The 20,219-nt window shown below is 40.2% G+C and overlaps 3 protein-coding genes and 1 non-coding gene across 8 annotated transcripts; 3 read left to right on the plus strand and 1 right to left on the minus strand.

Annotated features, from left to right (window-relative positions):
* The first annotated feature begins 635 nt into the window (after positions 1 to 635).
* Positions 636 to 17,079, plus strand: LOC120444114 (long-chain-fatty-acid--CoA ligase 3). Of its 5 annotated transcripts, XM_039623644.2 has the most exons (12): positions 636 to 1,035; positions 1,500 to 1,525; positions 9,080 to 9,299; positions 10,916 to 11,051; positions 12,432 to 12,494; positions 12,880 to 13,318; positions 13,378 to 13,584; positions 14,490 to 14,964; positions 15,026 to 15,198; positions 15,262 to 15,525; positions 15,583 to 15,858; positions 15,921 to 17,079. In XM_039623644.2, exons 3-12 carry the CDS (start codon positions 9,277 to 9,279, stop codon positions 16,073 to 16,075), a joined length of 2,211 nt encoding a protein of 736 aa, XP_039479578.1. In that variant the 5' UTR covers positions 636 to 1,035; positions 1,500 to 1,525; positions 9,080 to 9,276; the 3' UTR covers positions 16,076 to 17,079. The 5 variants fall into 5 exon arrangements, with proteins under 5 accessions (XP_039479578.1, XP_039479579.1, XP_039479581.1 ...); XM_039623645.2 differs by lacking the exon at positions 1,500 to 1,525; XM_039623648.2 differs by lacking the exon at positions 12,432 to 12,494 and having other exon boundaries at positions 640 to 1,035.
* LOC120444117 (cytochrome b-c1 complex subunit 6, mitochondrial) lies at positions 11,524 to 12,112 on the plus strand. Its single transcript, XM_039623650.2, has one exon. It carries the CDS (start codon positions 11,766 to 11,768, stop codon positions 12,024 to 12,026), a length of 261 nt encoding a protein of 86 aa, XP_039479584.1. The 5' UTR covers positions 11,524 to 11,765; the 3' UTR covers positions 12,027 to 12,112.
* On the minus strand, positions 13,596 to 14,381 carry LOC120444116. The gene is made up of 2 exons (XM_039623649.2): positions 13,948 to 14,381; positions 13,596 to 13,888 (listed from the first exon to the last, which is right to left on the minus strand). The coding sequence occupies exons 1-2, from the start codon at positions 14,280 to 14,282 to the stop codon at positions 13,663 to 13,665; spliced, it is 561 nt and encodes a 186-aa protein (XP_039479583.1). The 5' UTR covers positions 14,283 to 14,381; the 3' UTR covers positions 13,596 to 13,662.
* A 584-nt stretch (positions 17,080 to 17,663) lies between the features above and the next one.
* Trnal-cag lies at positions 17,664 to 17,746 on the plus strand. The gene has a single exon. It is a non-coding gene; the product is annotated as a tRNA-Leu (tRNA).
* Positions 17,747 to 20,219: the final 2,473 nt, after the last annotated feature.

The following is a 20,219-nucleotide window of genomic DNA, read 5'->3' on the forward strand; positions in this document are numbered from 1 at the left end:
TTTAATGAAGTTTCAAAAACCTAAAAGAAAACGACTAACTTTATTTCAAATACGTCAACTGTTTTCAAATCTAGTTGATAAACTTCTATACATGGAGAAAACTTTTACTTAGCTAAGATCAACACTTTGGTTAAAGTCTCTGCTAAGCTTTTCTGCACCGTGAGAAAAATTAGGTCAGAACATTGTAGGCTTAATTTACTTGACGCTGATTACGTTCAAACTGACTTGATTTGTTTTATTTTATTATTTCGTTTCCTTCATTTTTAATTCATTTGATCGGGTAGACGAATATTTGATTACACGCTTAGACAGAAGCATCACAACTTAGAAATAATTTCTCTCGTTCTTGAAGTAAAAAATATATGTATGGTGTAATTCTCATTTACTGTGTACTGGGATTGATCATCCACTGCAATAACTCTCCTCAGTTCCTTATATTGCTATTTTCAGTTCGTTTACCTTTAAGAAGTAACCACTTTTTAAATTTACAGGCAAACCCGGATTTTTTAGTACGAGACCTGGGTTGTGAAGTACACAGCTCAATAAACATCTGGTAACACTGGTTGCAATTTTTAAATAGTTTTTGATGCGTGAGTAGATTTCTGCACAAACCGTGGAAAAGAGGCCGTTCAAGTATTTCAGCAAACATGGGTGGCATGATATGAGTGAAAATGCATTCGATGCAATGGAAAAAAATCAATTGTCAGCAAGAAGATTGATTGCAAACGCCAGAACAACACACACACACACAGGAAGGAGAGAGTCATTATCGGCATTCGGGCAGCCGCAAGTGTGTGCGTAAGCTAAAGAGTCAGAGAGAGAGAGAGTGGCAGAGAGCCGCGGCGAAGGAGAAAGAAAATAATCTCGTGGCAAAAGCAAAACGGCGAAAATGTTCAGAAACAAACTTAACGTGATTTGAGAACGTTGTGCGCCATTCCGTCACTTCTGCGGGCGCCAAACTAACTAAAGCAAGAATTCACTAAAAAACAACATTGAAACGCAGTTTATAAAATACAACTCACGAGTGTATTGTGTGTAAGTAGAAAAGTGTTTTTCGAGTGGCGTGATAAACACACCGACACTCACACACGTGCGATGTTGCTCAGCCTGCGTCTGTGTGAGTGCTCTTGTGCGCTAGTGGGCAATTGTGCAGTTTTGTGAAAGTTTTGCGAAAGTTTTATCAATTAAAGCGCAACGTTGACTATCTAAAATAAATATCCGAGAGTTCCCAGAACGAACAGAAATACAGAAATAGCTGAGAGGAGGAAAAACGTGTTGAAGCCAACGCAACATTTTATTTTATGCTGGCATTACGTGTGCGTTACCACGCGTGTGTGTGTGTGTGTCCGTGCGTTCTTATTGTCAAAACGTCATTTTATATAATCGGCGATATACTTCGATCAGTGATCTGTTACGATCCATTGCCTGATTTCTGTATTTTGTTCTAACAATCGTTGCATGTGTGTGCGCCCTCCAAAACTCCCGCAACTGCCGCTCAGAACTGGGAACTAGCCTCTATAAGAAGGTAAGTCTGGAGCCTACTTCTCCTCCACCGGCTTCCTTTTCCCAATAGGCTGTCACGCCACCGTGTCTATTTACCGAATAAATCCGGATTCGTGGCCAGGAATCAACAGTCCTCCACTCTCTTGACCCAATTTGAAAGCCACAGTGTTAGTGAAGGTGCCACTGCACTTTCCTTATGCAATTGGTTGCCATTGGCACCCAGACGTATTTTGTTTGCTGTTTGATGTTTGTTTATTGATTTGTTTGGCTTTCGCCAGTCGAGTACAGTCGGGCTTCCCGAAGTAGCGACACCAATGGCATTTAGTAAATAACTTCGGCTGGGAATTCAGCACCCATGAGAACCCCTTGAACCCGTTTTTGTGGGGATTAGTGTACATTCTTCTTATCGAGCGTGGACTGTCGCACATAAAAACATGAGGCGAGACCATGATTACTTTTCAATGTTTTTTTTTTGCATACATTTTAGAGTTATAATAGCAGTAAATGAGCAGTATTAGTAAATTACTTTAATGTGTGACTTTACTTTTTATTACGACCTTAAAAAGAGTGTGGTCCACCTAATAAGTAATTAAAGTAGTCACCAATGTCACATTCATTATAATTAAAGGTGTAAATTTAATTTCATTTATACAAAATCAAAAGTTTTATTACATTGTCTTCGTTACCTCAGTCAGCATCTGGCTATTAAAAGCTCCACTGTAGTTCACGGCTGCCTTACCGTTATTTTTAACCTGTTAATTGCATTCCTTCCCAAGGCAGTTTAAATTGTAATTAGATGCGGCGAGAGTCCCATTCCAATGAAGACCTACGCACATAAACAAAGCTCTCATTTCGCTCTCTCGCTGCTTTTCCCCTACCTGGCTTGCACGTGTAAGTTTCTTGTAACGCGTTCTGCGCAATCTCGCTCTTAGGAGAGAGCTGCGCTCTCTTTGTCTCGGCTTGTTATACCAACTGAAAATCATGCGAGTTTTATCTGAGGCACCCGGGGGTGTGTGGGCGTGTGTGTGACGTGTATCATCTGTTTTCAATACCTCGCGACCAGCTGAGCGGTGGGTGGTGGGTGGTCGGTGGAGAGGCTGACTGACTGGGTTGGTTGCACTTTTCGTGCCACGCTTTTGTTTCTAGGGCGCGGTTTCCACTTTTGCGCCGGAAACACGGCTCAGACATCCGAGGTGGAAGCACTTAATAATCGGAATATCGCTCAAATCGCCTCTGCCCGTAGTTATTCTCAAGGTGCGGACAAACTAAGCGGCACATCGAAGTGATTTAAAAGTTCACCGGGACCATATATGTAGATGTGCGATAAGCCTCGTTATGTGCTTACAGCCGACTGCCGGGCGATCCTTAGTCGTATGGTAAAGCTTGGGGAAATACCCTTATTCAGAAAGTTATATTTACATAGAAGTTAAACAAATTCTAACATTAACAAATGTTCAATATGTTCAATTTGCAATTGCAAATCTACTTGATTGTAAAGAGCTATTTTATTAGAAACCTTTAAGCGACCCAGACTATTAATTGATAATGGGAGTGCTTTAAAATCTACCCGTATTTGAGAGCTGTTCAAGAGTTCAGACACACACTTGTTTTAAGTAGAGGAAGTCAACAATCGAGATATTGGTTATGAAAACCCCCTTATAAATATGCAGGCAGGAAATAAACCTTTAAATGGTTATTAGTCAGTATAACAGTTATTTAAACTCTGTTTTGTTACTCCTTTATAAATGGTATCACTGACATGGTGTACCTTACAAGTGTTCAATAATTATTCATTAAAATTCGGACATTGGAATTTAGGAGCAGACAAAAACTCCAAATAAGAAAATTCTTCTGGGTGGTTAAGCTGAAAATGCTCGCCTCGTGGGCGGGCCACGTTTGCCGGTCGCAGCTTTCATTCATGGTCAGGCCGCCCAGTTTTCCGCCCGTCTCTCCGTGCGGTTGCTTTATGTAAACAATTTGCTCTTTGACCTTTTACACTTTGCCCCTGACTCTCTCCTGTGCTCTTCGCCGTAAACCCACAGTGCAGTACAGTACACTCCCACTCACACTCACTTACATGCAACCGGCTCTCCCAATCTCGCTCTCTTCGCCGCATTGTTATTGTGCTTTGTTTTAAGCTTCACGGCGGCACAATTTCCCCTGAAACTCATACGATTTTCAGCTGGTATATCAAAGGAAAAACGTGCCACACAGCTTGAGGCTTGCCACCCAACCACCCCAAAGCACTCACACCTCGTCGCCGTCCCTCGCCCAGCGCCTCGTGACTTTTTTCAATGCTACACTGAGCAAAGTGATCTATAAAATGTTATTGAACTACTACTTCTGTTATGTCGCAATTTCATATTGCTTAACATCCAAAATGTGGCATATGTATAAGGGCTAAAAATACATTGTGCTTTATTTTAGATAATATAAATTTAACTATTGTATGTTTAAATGAATAGTAATAACAGTCTGTGTACTGTGTACTGTGCACTCACTCGATGTCTCTCCGGGTGCAAAGTCAAAAATAGTCACGCGATGTCGGGGGACTGATGTCTGACCCACACTCCTCCCTTCGTCTACTCGCAGCCGCCCCTGTTTTTCGGATTCGAATTCGGGTTGTAACGACAATCTGTAATCGGCCTTTTTCCAACCCAACCCCCCTTCAGACAGCCTTCAACAAACTAACTTAACTGTATTTTTTGATCAGCTCGATGCAACAGCTGCATATTGCGTTGCATCTTATTACAAATGTATAGCTTTGTTCTTTTTTTTGAGTGCCAATTGGAATTCAGCGAATTATGTTTGGATTAGGTTCTAATGTCCGATTTATTTCAATGTAACACTGAGCGAAAACTTATTTTTGAGTTATTTTTATTAATTGAATACCAAAAAAGGTGGAATAATATCTTAAAATTTATATATATTTTTACAATTACCAAGTTGTAGAGTATGAATAAAAGTAAAACTTGAAATAAAACCAATATATTAACCTCTATAAAGTGTTTAATTATATAAACTAGATAGATTGATACATTTTCCCGAGTGCTTAATCTCTCCAATGTTTTGGTTTCCGGTTCTATCGCTAGTTGGCATACCAACCGAATTTTCTACCTTGTTGCGGTTTCCAATGCTCTATGTTTGGCAAGCGTCTGGTTTAGAAAACAAGTTGGTTTGTATTTCAGTTTCAGGGGCAGTAGTTTGCGAAGGAACTTTTGCCAAACGGAGTTATACACCGTTCACATTCAAGAGAGGTATTTGGGCCCCTTTTGATCTAAGCCCCTGGATGGTGTTTGTTTTAGTCATGACTTTGTTGGATTTTCTAACCGGTTTTCGCGCAGTACCGCTTCGATTAAACCGGCCGTTTGGCCGTTTGACTTCGCCACAGCCCCCACCTCTCGCGATCATTGCCAAAGTCTGTATTTCCCTGGAAAATTTCACTCGAGCACGTGCTCCGCGGTGATGGTCACTCTAAAGATAAGTACTCGTTTGTCTAGGTCATTTATTTTAGCGCTACGCAACTGCCTTACTTTCACACACTCCCATTTACATACACACATGCATACGTGACTATCTCGAGTGTTCATGTTCATGCGAGGTGAGCGAGTGCAAAAGAGAGTGTGCCGATCTTTCTTCTCTGCGGTCGTGTGGGTGTAGCGCTCTCCTTTCTCTATCTCTCTTTCTTCGCCGGAGGTAATCGTATTTATTTTCAGTTCGCCTCCAAAACACTCCCACACACAGACGGTCACTCGTTTGCTTGTTTGTTTGCCGTGTTTGCTACTCTTTCATTCAGTGAAATATTCAACGCCCGTGCAAAAGTTCTCACTTCTCACTTGCTGATGCTGTTGAGGTCACACCGAAAATATTTTCCAATAGTTGCCACATGGATTGTATGTTTTAATTTCAAAACCTATGATTATTCTTATCTTTATTTATAAATAATGAGAGTGCATGGAATACTAATATTTTTCAAGTCTTCTCTTTAAAATTGTTATACAAGAACTTGGATAGCTTAAATAATCCAATTAGAACCTTTGCAACCAATGTTGTTTGGCTAGAACCTTTAAATTAAAATATCCAGATAAAGATTTATTTATATATTTTGTAAAAAAACCGGTTTTGTTTGTTCCAAAGCTAATCTCTTAAATAAGCCACCAAACAAGTGTTATTTCGCTCTGTGCACAACTGTTGTTTGCATCATTTCAATCTCGTTTGAGCAATTCTTCTCGTTTTCATGTGTGTTCTGCGACTGCGACTGCAAAAAGTATTTTTATTTCGGACTTTGACACAGTCATACGATGATTTTGTTACCCCATTATTCGCCAGAGAATCGCCGCTCGAGGGAGCGAGGCATTCGGAGGTATGGCAGACACTCACGTAACGCCGCTTGCCTGGAAATAAGTGAATCAAATGTTGCAATTTAATTCACATTTTGCATAGTGCGCACTCGCGGCGGTCCCTCCATTCCACCGCCCGCCCCGTTTCAATGTCAAGGCAGTCGGTAGTTCCCGTTGCTATTTCCCATGAACGCCGACACCTTGGCCAAAGTTCAAGTGGCATTTATGCAAGCGCTGTAGGTACATTTCCAATTGTAAACAATAACGCAGCTGATCGACGGGGAAGCGAGCACACAGGTACGCAGGTGGCTAAAACTGGAGCCGGGAATGTATTACCCAAACTGCAAAGGGAAAGAGTTGAGTCACCCTTTGATTTTTCTGCTGCGCAACTTCCACAGCAGAGTGGGGTATACTCGTACTGAATTTTGCACGAAACACAGAAATGAAGTCCACGTAAGTGGACACGTTTTTGTCTGAGGCATTTCTGGTGACGTGTTCTTTGTGATTTAAAGTTTTCTCTTTGTTGTTGCTATACCACACAATTAGTGTAGAGCGCTTTGCACTCGAATTTTTTGGCATTGTTTGGCAATTTTGTAATGTCTGCGCTTGGAGCTAAAAGCGATCTTGGACTTTGGCAGCTCACTTGGCTTGAGTTTTCCGATTTGTGAAGTGGCAGTTGCATTGGCGTCAGCAAAATACAAATAACAGTCTTAAAACGGCGTTTCAAGTTCGAGGTATGCTCTACTTCGTAATCTCTACTTTCGTGGCGATTTCAGGTGTATTTTCTGATTAAATCAAGCACGACGTGTTCGTTTGCCCAATGCATTTCGACCGATTGCAGTTTGTCGTGCAATGAGCGCAAATAATAATAGCAATCAATAGGAAAACGGAAACAGCACCAGTTACAAGTACCTGCCGTTCAGCTGTAATTAATTCAAGGTTTGTGCCTTTGTCTTAATAGAGGCAATTAAGTGAGTTTCACTCTGAAATTAGAAGCAGTTCGTAGTGTGCAATCTGCTGAATGTATAGTTCATTTCGCCTGTTGATTAACTGGAATTTGGGAAAGTTGTTACCACGAGATCTCCGAATATGCCCAAGAGCTTTGGGTTATCAGTTAGTGCATTTTAGCTTATTCGTGAGGCTGATCAATAAATTATACATGTTGAACTGTAGTATTCCTAAAACGTTTGTGTTTATGGTTTATGATTCCATTGATACCAAGATAGGTTTTAAGTTTAGCCTTATTCGATCCTTTAATTGCATTATAACAACTTTCTGACATCACAGTCATTAAAAAAGCATTTAAGCAATGCCTAAATTTGGAAGTGTTGTTCCAAAATAAGTTTTAATCTCAATGTTATCTTGCTTTCGAAAAGGCGTCTGTTGGCTGTTGACCTTCTGTACCGCTTTAAGTGCTCGTTGTAAGACATTACGCATACGCCGGGTGTGTTATCTAACCCACAAGTTGTACGAATCGGTTCTGATTCAATCAGTTCTCAGAGCAGTGCTTATTTAGGCACATCCACCATAATTTTTTCACATGTGCGACATCGCACACTGCCGACCAGAGGGGCGGTCCAAAGTTCGGATTACAGTAATCACAGGCCTAATGTGCACAATTTCCTTATTGTTTTCAAGCGGACCATGATTGCTTAGTTAGACAGAACACTCGGCATAACCTTTGCTTCCAACACGCCATTCTCTGCAATATCGTTCTAAACATAAGTATCTTTTTGTGTACATAGAGCTCCAACTTTGCACCCGGGGCACAAGATCAAAATGGCTGCAACTGACCCACGGACATGTATTTTATTTACATTTAATTTTAACTCATTTACCTACAAAGGCAGTTTAACAACTTTCGCCCGTGTCCGCGTTGCTTAAACTTCTTTAACTTCGCACAGTGGTATGCAAAAGAGTAAAATTTTGAGCTCTGGTTCAGTTTCGCTTAAAATACTGCAGTTCTTTAATTTGTGTTTGTATGTTAATGTTTATATTAACACTTTAATGTTTAATGTTGTTATCTACCCTAACTAAAAATAATAACAAGGAGTATCTACCTAACAACTTTTCCAACCCACAGTGGCGATTGTTTTGCATATACTTTGGTTAAATACCGAAGTGTTGTTGTTTTCGCAGTCTTTATGTTTTCATATTGTCTTTCTTTTTCATATTGTCTTTCTTCGCAAACAAAACACGTATTCACAACGCTTACGGTTTCGACTCTTCTGCTCCGCGTTTTAACCATATGTCAGAGGTGCGAGGGATAAGCAGGCAGAAGATCTGTATTTTGGGGTCAGTTCAATGCACTGCGCCGGAGCAGACTGATACGGAGTTTTGACTCGTATACCCTTTTTGTATCACTCGCATGTCATGTGATTTGAGGGTTTTGAGCGGTTGCATAAGAGGCGAACTTTGGCGCCTTGGAGCGGAATGCTCTTCGTTGCTTATCAGGGCCGGCAGATTCTAAGGAACCCATTTGATATCGGCTTTCAGAGCGGATAAACCTCGGTGCGTCTTTGGACTTTGGACCTTGCCTGCAACACTTGTTCATAAACAAAAGGCAAAAACAGCGCAAAGGCGTTCTTTTGTAAGTTGTGTAAATAAATGCCAAAGAATTTGTATAGTTTCTACTGAATCCCCGACCTATGCCAATGTTTCTCCGCCTAACTAATGGGCGAAATGAAAGAGAGAGTGAATTTGAGGTGTTGGGAAACTGATTACGCAATCGCTCTCTTGCTTTTTTAACCTGACTGCCTAATTTTAAAATTTCCCAATATACGTATCCCCCATTCTCTACTATCTTGAATTGTTCTTTCTTTTTATCAGCAATTTGATTTTCTGGCAAGTATCCAGAAATGCCGAAAGCTTAACAACAACTTGTTTGGACTTCAGGTTCTGATTTGATTATAATATTTACGAAGACCGCACAGTTTGCTAATTGGGAAACAAATATATTTACGCTCGATTTGATTATTATAACCTATTTTAAGAATGCAATGGGGAAATTACTTTCTGTACTAAGATATAAACTAAGCTACATAGCACCTTATAGAATTATGTTTTTTCTGTGTGCTCAAAGGTGCTTTGTAATTATGTCATCACACATTTTGGTATCGGTTTAATGCAGCAATGCAGATTTTCATGATTTCCTCGTCAGTTGTCTCTTCCCATTTTCTCGTCCTACCTCATTAGCACTACATAAATGCATATATTTGTTCTCTTATTGGTTGCAGGTGAAACTACAAACTGAACATCTGGAGAGGAATACCTGACATCATCCTATTATTGTTGCGTCCACTGTTTGTTCGTTCTTGCCATTAATCAGAGCTAGGCTCTTTTGGAGGATACGCCTCACACCCACCATTTCCACTACCGATCAGAAAGCACTCATTCAATTCATTGATCGGACAAGTAAAGAAGAAGCAGCAAGATGTTCATCGAAGACGATGCGCAGTGAGTAAAGACATTTATAATATAAGAGCTGTTTAGTGTTGAACCCGTTTTTTGTGTTTCATAAGTACATTACTCAGTGTAAGCTTGTGGTTGTGGATTTTCTTTTGACTCCGTAAATAATATTATTAAGAGAGCTGACTGTCAATTACAGAGATAGTGCAAACATTTTGCTTAAATAATTGGCCTTTTTACATCTTTATTACATTTTTTTTTAAAACTTTCTATTAGCGGTTTATTAAATTGCTTTTGACATATCGCAACCTTTTAAGCTCCTTGGCCCGGGAAATTGACGTCATGCCATTTTGCGCAGTCCAAGTTCAAGGCTTTCGTTCGATTTGCTTATCAGGCCAGCACTCACACACGATGTCTTTATCAAGAGTGCAGTCTTCAACTACACTTTTTACTAGGAATTATAAAAAGTGCCACACTTTGAGCACGCTCAAATATGCCACGACCGGCATATATGTAGTATTCAATTAAATAATTATCCATACATATTTATGAAGAAGTGCGAGTCTCAGCATGACTCGCTTCCTATTTAACTAGCTTCTATCTTGGCCGTATGCTAATAACTGGTTTTCTATTTAATCCGCCAACGAGCGATAATCAATAATCAGTAAGCGAAGTTCTTAGTAAAATGCTTTACAGTGTTTTATAATAAATCGCGAGGCATTTTAATTAATTAGGCATTGCGATAATAAGTTTATCTAGTGTTCTGGTGGCAGTCGTTCAGACTTATAATTATAAATCAAAATTTAAAAATATTTGGCATGAATTTTTTGTCTAATTTTAATTATAAATATCGTGATGATAAGAACGTTTAAAATGGCGGCTGTCCTAATGGAATTGCAAGGAAAGTAAGAGTTACCGACAAATCTTTCGGTTATTTTCGGATGTCAATAAGTACAAAAATATACTAAACGATAAGAATGTCAAGAAAAAAGCCTATTAGCAACTGTGTATTTGAAAATTAGGAAATACTCCCCATATTGGGTCATAATTTTGTAAAGTATTTGAGTAATAAAGATTGCTCGAAAATTAATAAAATATTGCAAGTACCCATGATTTTTGACACGATTTATGAAGTACTTGGCAAGCCAACTAGATTGTTTCTAAATGGCAGATATGGTGCCGGACGTATAATAGGGTTCAGACTAGTACCAGACATACACTTAAGTTTCAGTTTATTACAATAGCCGAGTTCGGGGCCACTTAGGAGTGATGCGTACAGGCGATTCGGACTTCGGCGCTTTAGGGCTAAGCAATCTTTAGCTGATAAAAAGCCGAACACTTTAGAGCTCTCCACCGGTTATCGCCCGTTTGAAAAGCGTTTTCTGAGCACCCAGAACCAAAGTGAGCGTGAGAGTGTCTACCCCTTTCCGCCTACGGACATTCAAGACCTGCTAACTAACAGTGGCAGCAGCGGCAGGTGGTCATATCAGTTGGTTTTCGGCTTGCGACGGCGCTACAACGAGTGGGTGGGTGCAATGGTGGGAGAGTCTTTGGAAGAGCCAACCGGGCGAATAATTGACGAGGCGGTGAAACCAATAGTTCATTCCGCTGAAATTTGCATACCAATTGGCCACTAATTTGACTTTTTATATTGCCCCTTTCAGAATGGACAGCTTCTGGGTGCAGAGCGCTATTGGCGCGATCAAGGCGATCGCCTTCGTGTACGACATCATCACCCTTCCGGTTTACTTGGTGCTGCAAAAGCCCTGGAAACGCCGCCAGGACTCGCGCCGAGTAAAGGTAAGTGCGTTGACAGGATTCGGGATAAACCTGGCTAGCTGAAACTAATGGAAAATACCATAGGCTTACCCGGCCAATCAGTGCGACGGGTGTAACTATCTCTAGAATCGAGTAGTTGAAATACTTTCGACTTTGCACTGGACGTTCCAAAGTACAGGGGTCTGCTGCCTACCCAGCTACAATCTAGCTGCTTTAGTTTCGTATATATTTATTAAAAAAGTGCACCCTTGGTTATCAGTTTCAATTAGTTCTTTTCCGCATTTAATTTTCCCCACTTTACGGCTTGTTCTTGCCAGGTGGGTTCTTTATGTTCATTTTATTGTCTAATCTATATGGATGACGACTTTTGATTTATTGACCAGGTCCACTATTTCCACTATCTCTTTGCCTTTTTCAGGGATTCGCAATTTATGCGACAATTAGCTTATCCGATTTCCTTTCTTTCATTTTTATGGCTGTTTGATAATTGCACCAGTTGTCAGGCCATAAAGACATCGCATGTGGTCCCGATAAGAGAACCATGAATCAGGACTTGTTAGGGGTTTAGAAATCATAGAATATCTCTACCATCTTTTCAAGTATCAAGTAAGCTTTGCAAGTGGGAAATCCTTAGCTCTCTGTCCAAAAAAAAAAAAAAAACAATTTCGAAGTGAGAGTTAAGCTGATAACATTTCCTACAAATCAAATTTGTCATATTCCCTGGAAGCTATTGATATGGCGTTTCATAGCTGGTCTTCGGTGCCTGTCGTCAAGGCCGATGACGACGAGCAGGAGTTAGTTGATCCGCAAGCAGCCCTTAGGGAGAAGTGCCAGGCCAAAGGTCACATCGGGTCCCTGTACAACAAGTATCAAGAGTGCAACGATCGCGTGAATGGCAAGTCCAAAACAACTGAGACGTGCATGGAGGAATTGTTCGACTTCGTTGCTGAGTTGGATCATTGCGTTGCTCACAGTCTTTTCTCGAAACTAAAATAATTTCAAATTCAAGAACGAATGTCGCGATAAACACTGCTTTACAATAAAATTAACAAATAAATAAAGGTATCAATTCAAAACAAAAATTCTAGCTGCCTAGAAGGAACCAACACAACAATATTTTCAGTTATAACTCGCTTAGGCTCCACCTGAGGTACACTTTTATCTGATTTTTCACTATCTAAATGGAACTCATTTTGGTTGGCCTTTTCAGTCGGCTGATAAGGTTTATGGGTTACCAAGGGAATGCCAACGTTGTGAATAAAAAATCGCTTGCATCAAAAATTGGATTGCAACTTGCAATAATCTTTTAAAATAAAAATGTAACTAGGGATCAGCAACTCTATGTAATACCACGGTTAACTAGCTTCTCATCGCATATCTCAACTCCTCCTTCCTCTACAGGCCAAGCCCATTAACCAGAAAATGTTGGTCGATGAGTCCAAGTACGCGCCGGATGACATAGAGGTTTAACTTTTGAAAATGTGTTTTTAATTATTTAATAATACTATCTGTTATGGAACTACACGAATACACATACAAACACACTCACACACACACACATTGGGGCACCCCCATACAAAACACCACACACGCACAATGAATGTTCCAGGGACTGGTGATCGTGCCCAGAGTTGAACCCCTATTTGGAGACTCTTTTTGGTGTTGGTCAATGAAACATGATCTCCTGAGTTATGGCCCTCACCTCAACAAATCCTCGAAAACTCACATGTCCGTTATATCTCTCTGTCGATTCTACTTTGTGGTCCCTCCCTTAATCAGGCGTTTCTTTTTAAATCGCGATCACTAACACGACGTTAAACTTATCGCCACGATTTTGATCATTTTCCAGGCAAAGATCGTGCGGAACGATGACAATGAGCTGACCTACCGGACCACGGACCCGCCACGGGATGTCCATGTGAAGATGTTGCAGGAGAACATCGACACCCTGGAGAAGGTATTCAACTATGTGGCCAAAACTTATACGTCGAAGCGTTGTCTGGGCACCCGGCAGATACTCAGCGAGGAGGATGAGGTGCAGCAAAACGGACGAGTCTTCAAGAAGTACAACCTGGGTGACTACAAGTGGAAGACGTTCACCGAAGCGGAGCGCACGGCGGCTAATTTTGGGCGCGGTCTGCGAGAACTTGGCCAGAAACCACGCGAGAACATTGTCATCTTTGCCGAGACGCGAGCCGAGTGGATGATTGCTGCCCACGGATGCTTTAAGCAGGCTATGCCCATTGTCACCGTCTATGCAACATTGGGCGATGATGGAGTTGCTCACTGTAAGAAAATTGGATGACCATGTGTATGGCTCTAAAGTAATATTTTAATCTGTTGCCAGGCATCACTGAAACGGAAGTCACCACGGTTATCACCTCTCATGATCTGCTTCCCAAATTTAAGACGCTGCTGGACAAGTGCCCACTGGTGAAGACCATTATCTATATTGAGGATCAGCTGCAAAAGACGGAAACTACTGGCTTTAAGGAGGGCGTCAAGATCCTGCCATTTAACCAAGTTGTCAAGACCGGGCAGGACAGTAAATTTGGTACGTTTGGAAAGGGTGTTAAAAGTTGATTTATTTCAATGTAAATCACACGACAGATTTGCTTAAATTTATTGTAAATCACACCGAGAAGAGTGTGGGCTCGACGTGTTCACTATCGGCGTTATCGTCATGGGCCTGAGTCGTTGCATTCGATGTGGATGCAGCCGGCTTGTGTTCATCATTATTATCTACAACATTGCTCATTCTTTCGAGGTCATCAATATCATTTCTCTCGGTTACTCCGTTTTCACTATCAGAATCTGATTTTAGTTCCGGTTCCGGCAAGTGGTTGCAATAGCGCCATCTAATGAAGAGACAAAATGAGTTTATAGGTCATCTAGTGCTTTTATCTACACCTCTCACCTCATGTCAGTACTGGAAAACTCGACGGGCTGCAACAGAATCGGCTTCGCTTGCTCCACAAATTCATTCACTAGACTGGGGCCTGGTCCTATGTTCAAATTTTCCGCTTTAGTCTCAAGGGTAACTCCTTCTGTTATATTCTCCCTGTCTCCTTCTTCCTTAGAGGAATATGTACGATACGTCCGAAAGATGAGAACGCCGCAGTAAACGCCAAATAGTGTAAAAAATACAAAGCAGCTTCTCGGTTTTCCTGATGTTGGGCCTAGCAAGGCATTGCATTGTTGCACACAAGTCAAGGGCGTTAGGGTGATGAACTCCTCCAGGATTTCAGCCATTTCGAATTGTGTCTGAACTAAAAAATCACCCTACACAATTTGGAAAGATTTTTATGTTTACCGAAACTAAGCGGTATTTATTCTGAACTAAAATGTTGACAGGATATGTTTAGCATACTCTACCATAACATGTTTTTAAATATTTCAATTTGTAGACTTAAGTGAAATGAGTTCAATTATTAATTAGCTTAATTTTGCATCCCACAGAGCACGTTCCACCCAAGGGTGATGACATTGCCATTATCATGTACACTTCCGGTTCCACTGGCACACCAAAGGGCGTCCTGCTCTCCCACAAGAACTGCATTGCAACAATGAAGGGCTTTGTTGACATGGTGCCAATCTATCCGGATGATGTTTTGATTGGATTCCTGCCCCTGGCTCATGTTTTTGAATTGGTTGCAGAAAGTGTGTGTCTTATGACCGGCGTTCCAATAGGCTACTCGACCCCTCTGACTTTGATCGACACTAGCAGCAAGATCAAGCGCGGTTGCAAAGGCGATGCCACTGTGTTGAAGCCCACCTGCATGACATCGGTGCCGCTGATCCTGGATCGCATTTCCAAGGGCATTAACGACAAGGTTAACTCTGGCTCGGCGTTCAAGAAATCACTCTTCAAATTCCTTTACCAGTACAAAGTCAAGTGGGTGCAGCGGGGCTACAAGACGCCGCTGATTGATAAGTAAGAACGATTTACCCATAAGGATAATGAGATGGTAACTAAATCTTGTATTTTTTTGCAGACTGGTGTTCAAAAAGGTGGCAAAGCTTATGGGTGGTAAAGTGCGCATAATCATGTCCGGTGGAGCGCCTCTGTCAGCAGACACACATGAGCAAATAAAGACCTGTCTGTGCCTGGAGCTCATTCAGGGCTATGGTCTTACGGAAACTACGTCTGGAGCCACTGTCATGGACTGTGAGTGTTCACAGATCAACCTTTCTATTCACAATAACTAACTAACTTTACACCCAATGCTAGACCGCGATATGACCTACGGACGCACTGGAGGACCATTAACTGTCTGCGACATCCGTCTAGTCAACTGGGAAGAAGGCAACTACCGCGTCACAAATAAACCTTATCCCCAGGGCGAGGTTCTTATTGGCGGCGAGTGTGTCTCTCAGGGATACTACAAGTTACCAGGCAAGACCAACGAAGATTTCTTTGAGGAGGATGGACAGAGATGGTTCAAAACCGGCGACATTGGCGAAATACACGCTGATGGCGTACTTAAGATTATTGGTAAGTTGTTTAGCACAGTTGTTGTTATGTCCATTTATTATTTTCCACTAATTGCAGATCGTAAGAAGGATCTTGTTAAGCTGCAGGCCGGCGAATATGTCTCTCTTGGCAAGGTTGAATCTGAGCTTAAGACTTGCGGAATCATAGAGAACATTTGCGTATACGGAGATCCGACAAAGCAGTATACTGTGGCGCTGGTCGTCCCTAACCAAAATCATTTGGAGGAGCTGGCACAGAAACATGGCCTCGGAGACAAGACCTTCGAAGAGCTGTGCTCATCACCGATCATAGAGAAGGCTATTCTCAAGGAAATTGCTGAGCATGCGCGGAAATGTAAGCTATAATGAATTTAATATTTTTCGAAGTTTTTAATGGCAAAATGTTTCACCTTAAAGGCAAATTGCAAAAATATGAGGTTCCCGCCGCCATTACACTGTGTAAGGAGGTCTGGTCTCCGGACATGGGACTGGTAACCGCCGCCTTCAAGCTGAAGCGCAAGGATATCCAGGACAGATATCAGCATGATATTAACCGCATGTACGCCTCATGAAAGTCAATGTACTAAGTTAGAGGTATCAGATGCAGCAACGACAACAACACGCAGACATTAAAGCAGCAGCAATGAAGCTAGTGTGTACTAATTGTTTTTAGTAGCACCCCACACAGAATAAGCATGCATACAAAATCCAAAACCAAACTAGCTTAAGTCCTAAAAGATCTAAATGCCGAGCAATACATGCAGGAAACCGATTAGTCAAATTGCGCATGTAAAGACAGAATGTTCTCATTTACCTTTTGCTTTTGTTTTATCTTATTTGGTAGAAATCGAAAATTACTCGTTTCCATTTTAATAAAGTTCGTCAAAGACTTGTTTGGTAGATAGCTGCAGCTGGGTTTGGTTTGGAATTGCGCTGTGAATGTGCTAGGAATGCTGTTGAGCAGATCGACAATGATAATGGTAATGATAACTGAATGCCGATGATGAGAAAGAATATTGTATACTGTACAGTTTTCGGTTTATAGTACATTTTGTGGCAAATTTATATTGCAGAAAAATACTTATTTTTATATTAAGCTTAAGTGGTTGCCTATTAATTATGTAAATACGATATACACATCAATATAAAAGTATATATGTGTAAAATAAATCTAATTTTTAGTGTACTTCTCTATGCTAAGTTAAATGTATGGAATTCTTGAAATAATGAAATGTAGACAGCAGAAATGAAAGCGACTTGATTATGAATTAAAAGCCACAACTGAAAGTAAAAAATCTTAGAATTTCCCTTGCAAATGCTTCTTATTGGCGCAGAGAACTGTGCATCTAAACACAAATGGAACCATCCAAAAATTATGTTAAATTACACAAAGGCATAAAGGTTACAAAGGCAAATGTAATATATATTTTAGATCAATTTAGTTAAGAAAATGACATCAAATGAATTTTATGGAATATATTATGTAAAACACGTAACGAGAAAAGTCAAAATTAATATGCAACAAATGAAAGACTTAGTACCAAAATATAAAAACACTGGAATCACTAGAAGGCCACTAGAACGCCTATATGTAAAACTAAAAAGTAATAACATTTGTTTTAGATGTGCAAGAACTTTTTGAATAAATTGTAGTCATATTTTTAGTTATTCTATGTATATTTAGGAAACGTTTAGCAATTTTTTGTTGAAACGTTACGTTTATTTTAAATAAAATTCAAATGATACAAAGATGCAATTTCGACTTTTATAAAAATCGCAAGGGAAGGCGTGCGGTACTTGTGTCTCCAATTTTGTCACGCTGATCAAAAAGATCATTATTATAATACCGAAACGAGTTACGAGTAATAAAGATGTCAGACAATTATTACCCATAAGTATCAATGCATTATAATATTTTTTATCGTATGAAATACTGGATAAATGAATAAACGAAACTATTTTTCAGTTTTACTTGAGCGGTATATTGTTTTGAAATTGGGATCTATTTGTGAACATAAATATATCGAATATCTGGGGTGCGATCGAGTTTTTGCTATCGACCAATGCTCAGTTCATCAAAGCTCTAGAACTTTTCATTACGCTTTCTAATAGATCAAATAGTGTGTGAACTTTTTGGAGCTTAGTCCGAGTGTTGGTCAAGTCAGGATGGCCGAGTGGTCTAAGGCGCTGCGTTCAGGTCGCAGTCTACTCTGTAGGCGTGGGTTCGAATCCCACTTCTGACAAGAATTTTTTATTTCTTTTAATTTTACAATTAATTACTTATTCGCTTTTCTTGCCAGCCCGCGGTCAGCTTTAACTGCAGTGTGCAAAGAGCTCGTCGGATTCGCTCAGCCGCATTAAATTGTTTGAGCCTTTGACTTGTTCGCTTGCACTTGTTTGCCAATGTAAATGACACAATTAGCACGCCTCGCTGCGTCCACTTGGTGCAGTGTTTACTGTAGTGTCATTGCCCCACCGTGCCGCATTTGTTTGCGCCGTGTCTCTGTTTACTGACTCCTACCGCTTTGAGCATTTTTAAGGCTGTACAAAAGCACGGAATTGTTAATTTCTTACTGGCAAATAATGAACATCTGGGACCATCGCCGGTACAAGCATATTTTATAATCAAGTTAATACTGTGTCCTTTTTCACCAAAACTGTCATATTGTGTAAATGATATTTAGTGTTGTTCGATGATATAGGAATATGCAGAGTGTGCACGCAATGTAAAGAATCTAAATCTGGAGCAAATAAAAGTTAGTCTTAAGCTGAGATCAAAGAAATAAAGACGTGAAAACTATTTCTCCAAGTTTTGTTTATTCTTAGCGTTGGCCTACGTCAACTGACGGGACATTAGTTCGACTCAATAAAACATAAGCATTTCACTATATATGTATAAGCTGGTCCACGATATCACAGGACAATACAGGAAATTTATAGAAGGAGAAATAAATATTTTAGGAATAAAACATTTTGGCAACGCCTATCCTAACGCCCACAAACCACCTAAAACTATCGCGCTAACTCTTTTAACACATTTAACATCTATTAATTGTATGTTTTTTTTCAATTAATTACTGTGTCAGAAAAATGTTTAATTTTTTCTGACAGTCGGAGAACCTGACTATAGCGTTCTCTCTAGTTATACCCGTTACTTGTTTTATATTGCTTTCATTAACCAAAAATAAACTTGTAAATCTTACAATTAACCCCGTTAATTGTAATATTAATATGACCAAAGACAAAATTCGTAAAAAAAAAAGCCGGAGTTCCAACATTGTTTGTTTCCTGATGAAGTTTACAGCACTACTTACACTTATAAACATAATAAAAGGTGTAAAGCCATTCCGCTGATTTCCATATAATATACATATGTATGCAAATCAATCACATTCATAGAATATTTTTTTGTTTTATAAGAAAATTTAATTATTATGTATATAATAGCTATTAAATATAGTGGAAGCCCGATATTTACACCAACGCACCCATTTTTATGTTCATGAGTGTACATGTAAGCCACTCAAGAACTGCAGGAAACTAAACAAGAATTTCACCACAGAAAATGGTACCCCCCCACAAAAAAGATTCAGAATTCCGAGACTTTAGCTGAATGCGAGTACACTAATAAAATTAATAGACCATGTGTGACTGACGAAGGATGGGGAATATGAAGCACAGCGTTCCCCATAAACCCACAAGGATTCCATACTCAAACATCACGCTCAATAGATTTCGAATGACAGACCATATCTGAGGGGGACGAGAAGTTGCAGATAAAAATGCCAACGAAAAACGGTCTTATTCCAAAGAACAATTCAAGCTCAAAATATGTTTGTTTAATTATTTGTTTAGTTTAAAAAATGATTTATTGTGATTTGATTAAGATGGTTTTAAATCAATAATTATTATCGACACAAGTATTTTAAGGGAACTATCGTACCAGATAACAATAATTACCTAATTTACAATTAGATTGTACTGCTGAAATAAATCAGAGGTACAAGCTTACAGAAGATGCATTGAACAGACCAAAATGTTAAGCACATTCAAGCTAAGCAAAATCAGACACGGATTCAGAAACAGCACTCGACATACATATTTATGCGAATCTGCAACTGAAATGCAACTGAAATGCAACTGCAGATGCATCTATATCTACAAGAACTGTAGCTGTGTCATTTCGGTGGATTGCGTGACTGTGGCTTGTCTGTTTGATGCATTCGACAAAATGAAGCTTAGTCAAATGGGAATTTGCATCGGGGAGGGGCTCTGACCTCTCATGACTCATTCTCCATATCTGGCATTTGCATTTTTACTGCAAATTCGAAATCGATTGTGGACTCAACGGACTTGGGTTACATCTCTGTTTCGAATGAGATGCGAACAATGGACTGTGCACAGGGCACTGACTGCGTTTTATTGGCCTGAAGCAACAGAAAGGCATATTTGCTTGAATATTTATCTAGTCAATGCTGTAATCTGAATACTTTTGCCCGGCTTTCCATTTCCGCCCGGGCCTTGTCGAACACGTCCTTCTCATATGGCGTCTGATTTCCGCTTTGCGCTTCAGCGAACTGTGGCTGATAGACTGGGATTGACAGCCCGTCCGTGTCAGTGGGCGTGTTCCCGTGTCCTTCCAAGTGAAAGTTGTCTCTTGACTTTCCCCGTAGAGAGTATGCCAGTTACTTTCATTGGCATTGAACGCGCATTTCA

Source organism: Drosophila santomea, chromosome 2L, assembly GCF_016746245.2.
Source record: "Drosophila santomea strain STO CAGO 1482 chromosome 2L, Prin_Dsan_1.1, whole genome shotgun sequence".
NCBI lineage: Eukaryota > Metazoa > Arthropoda > Insecta > Diptera > Drosophilidae > Drosophila > Drosophila santomea.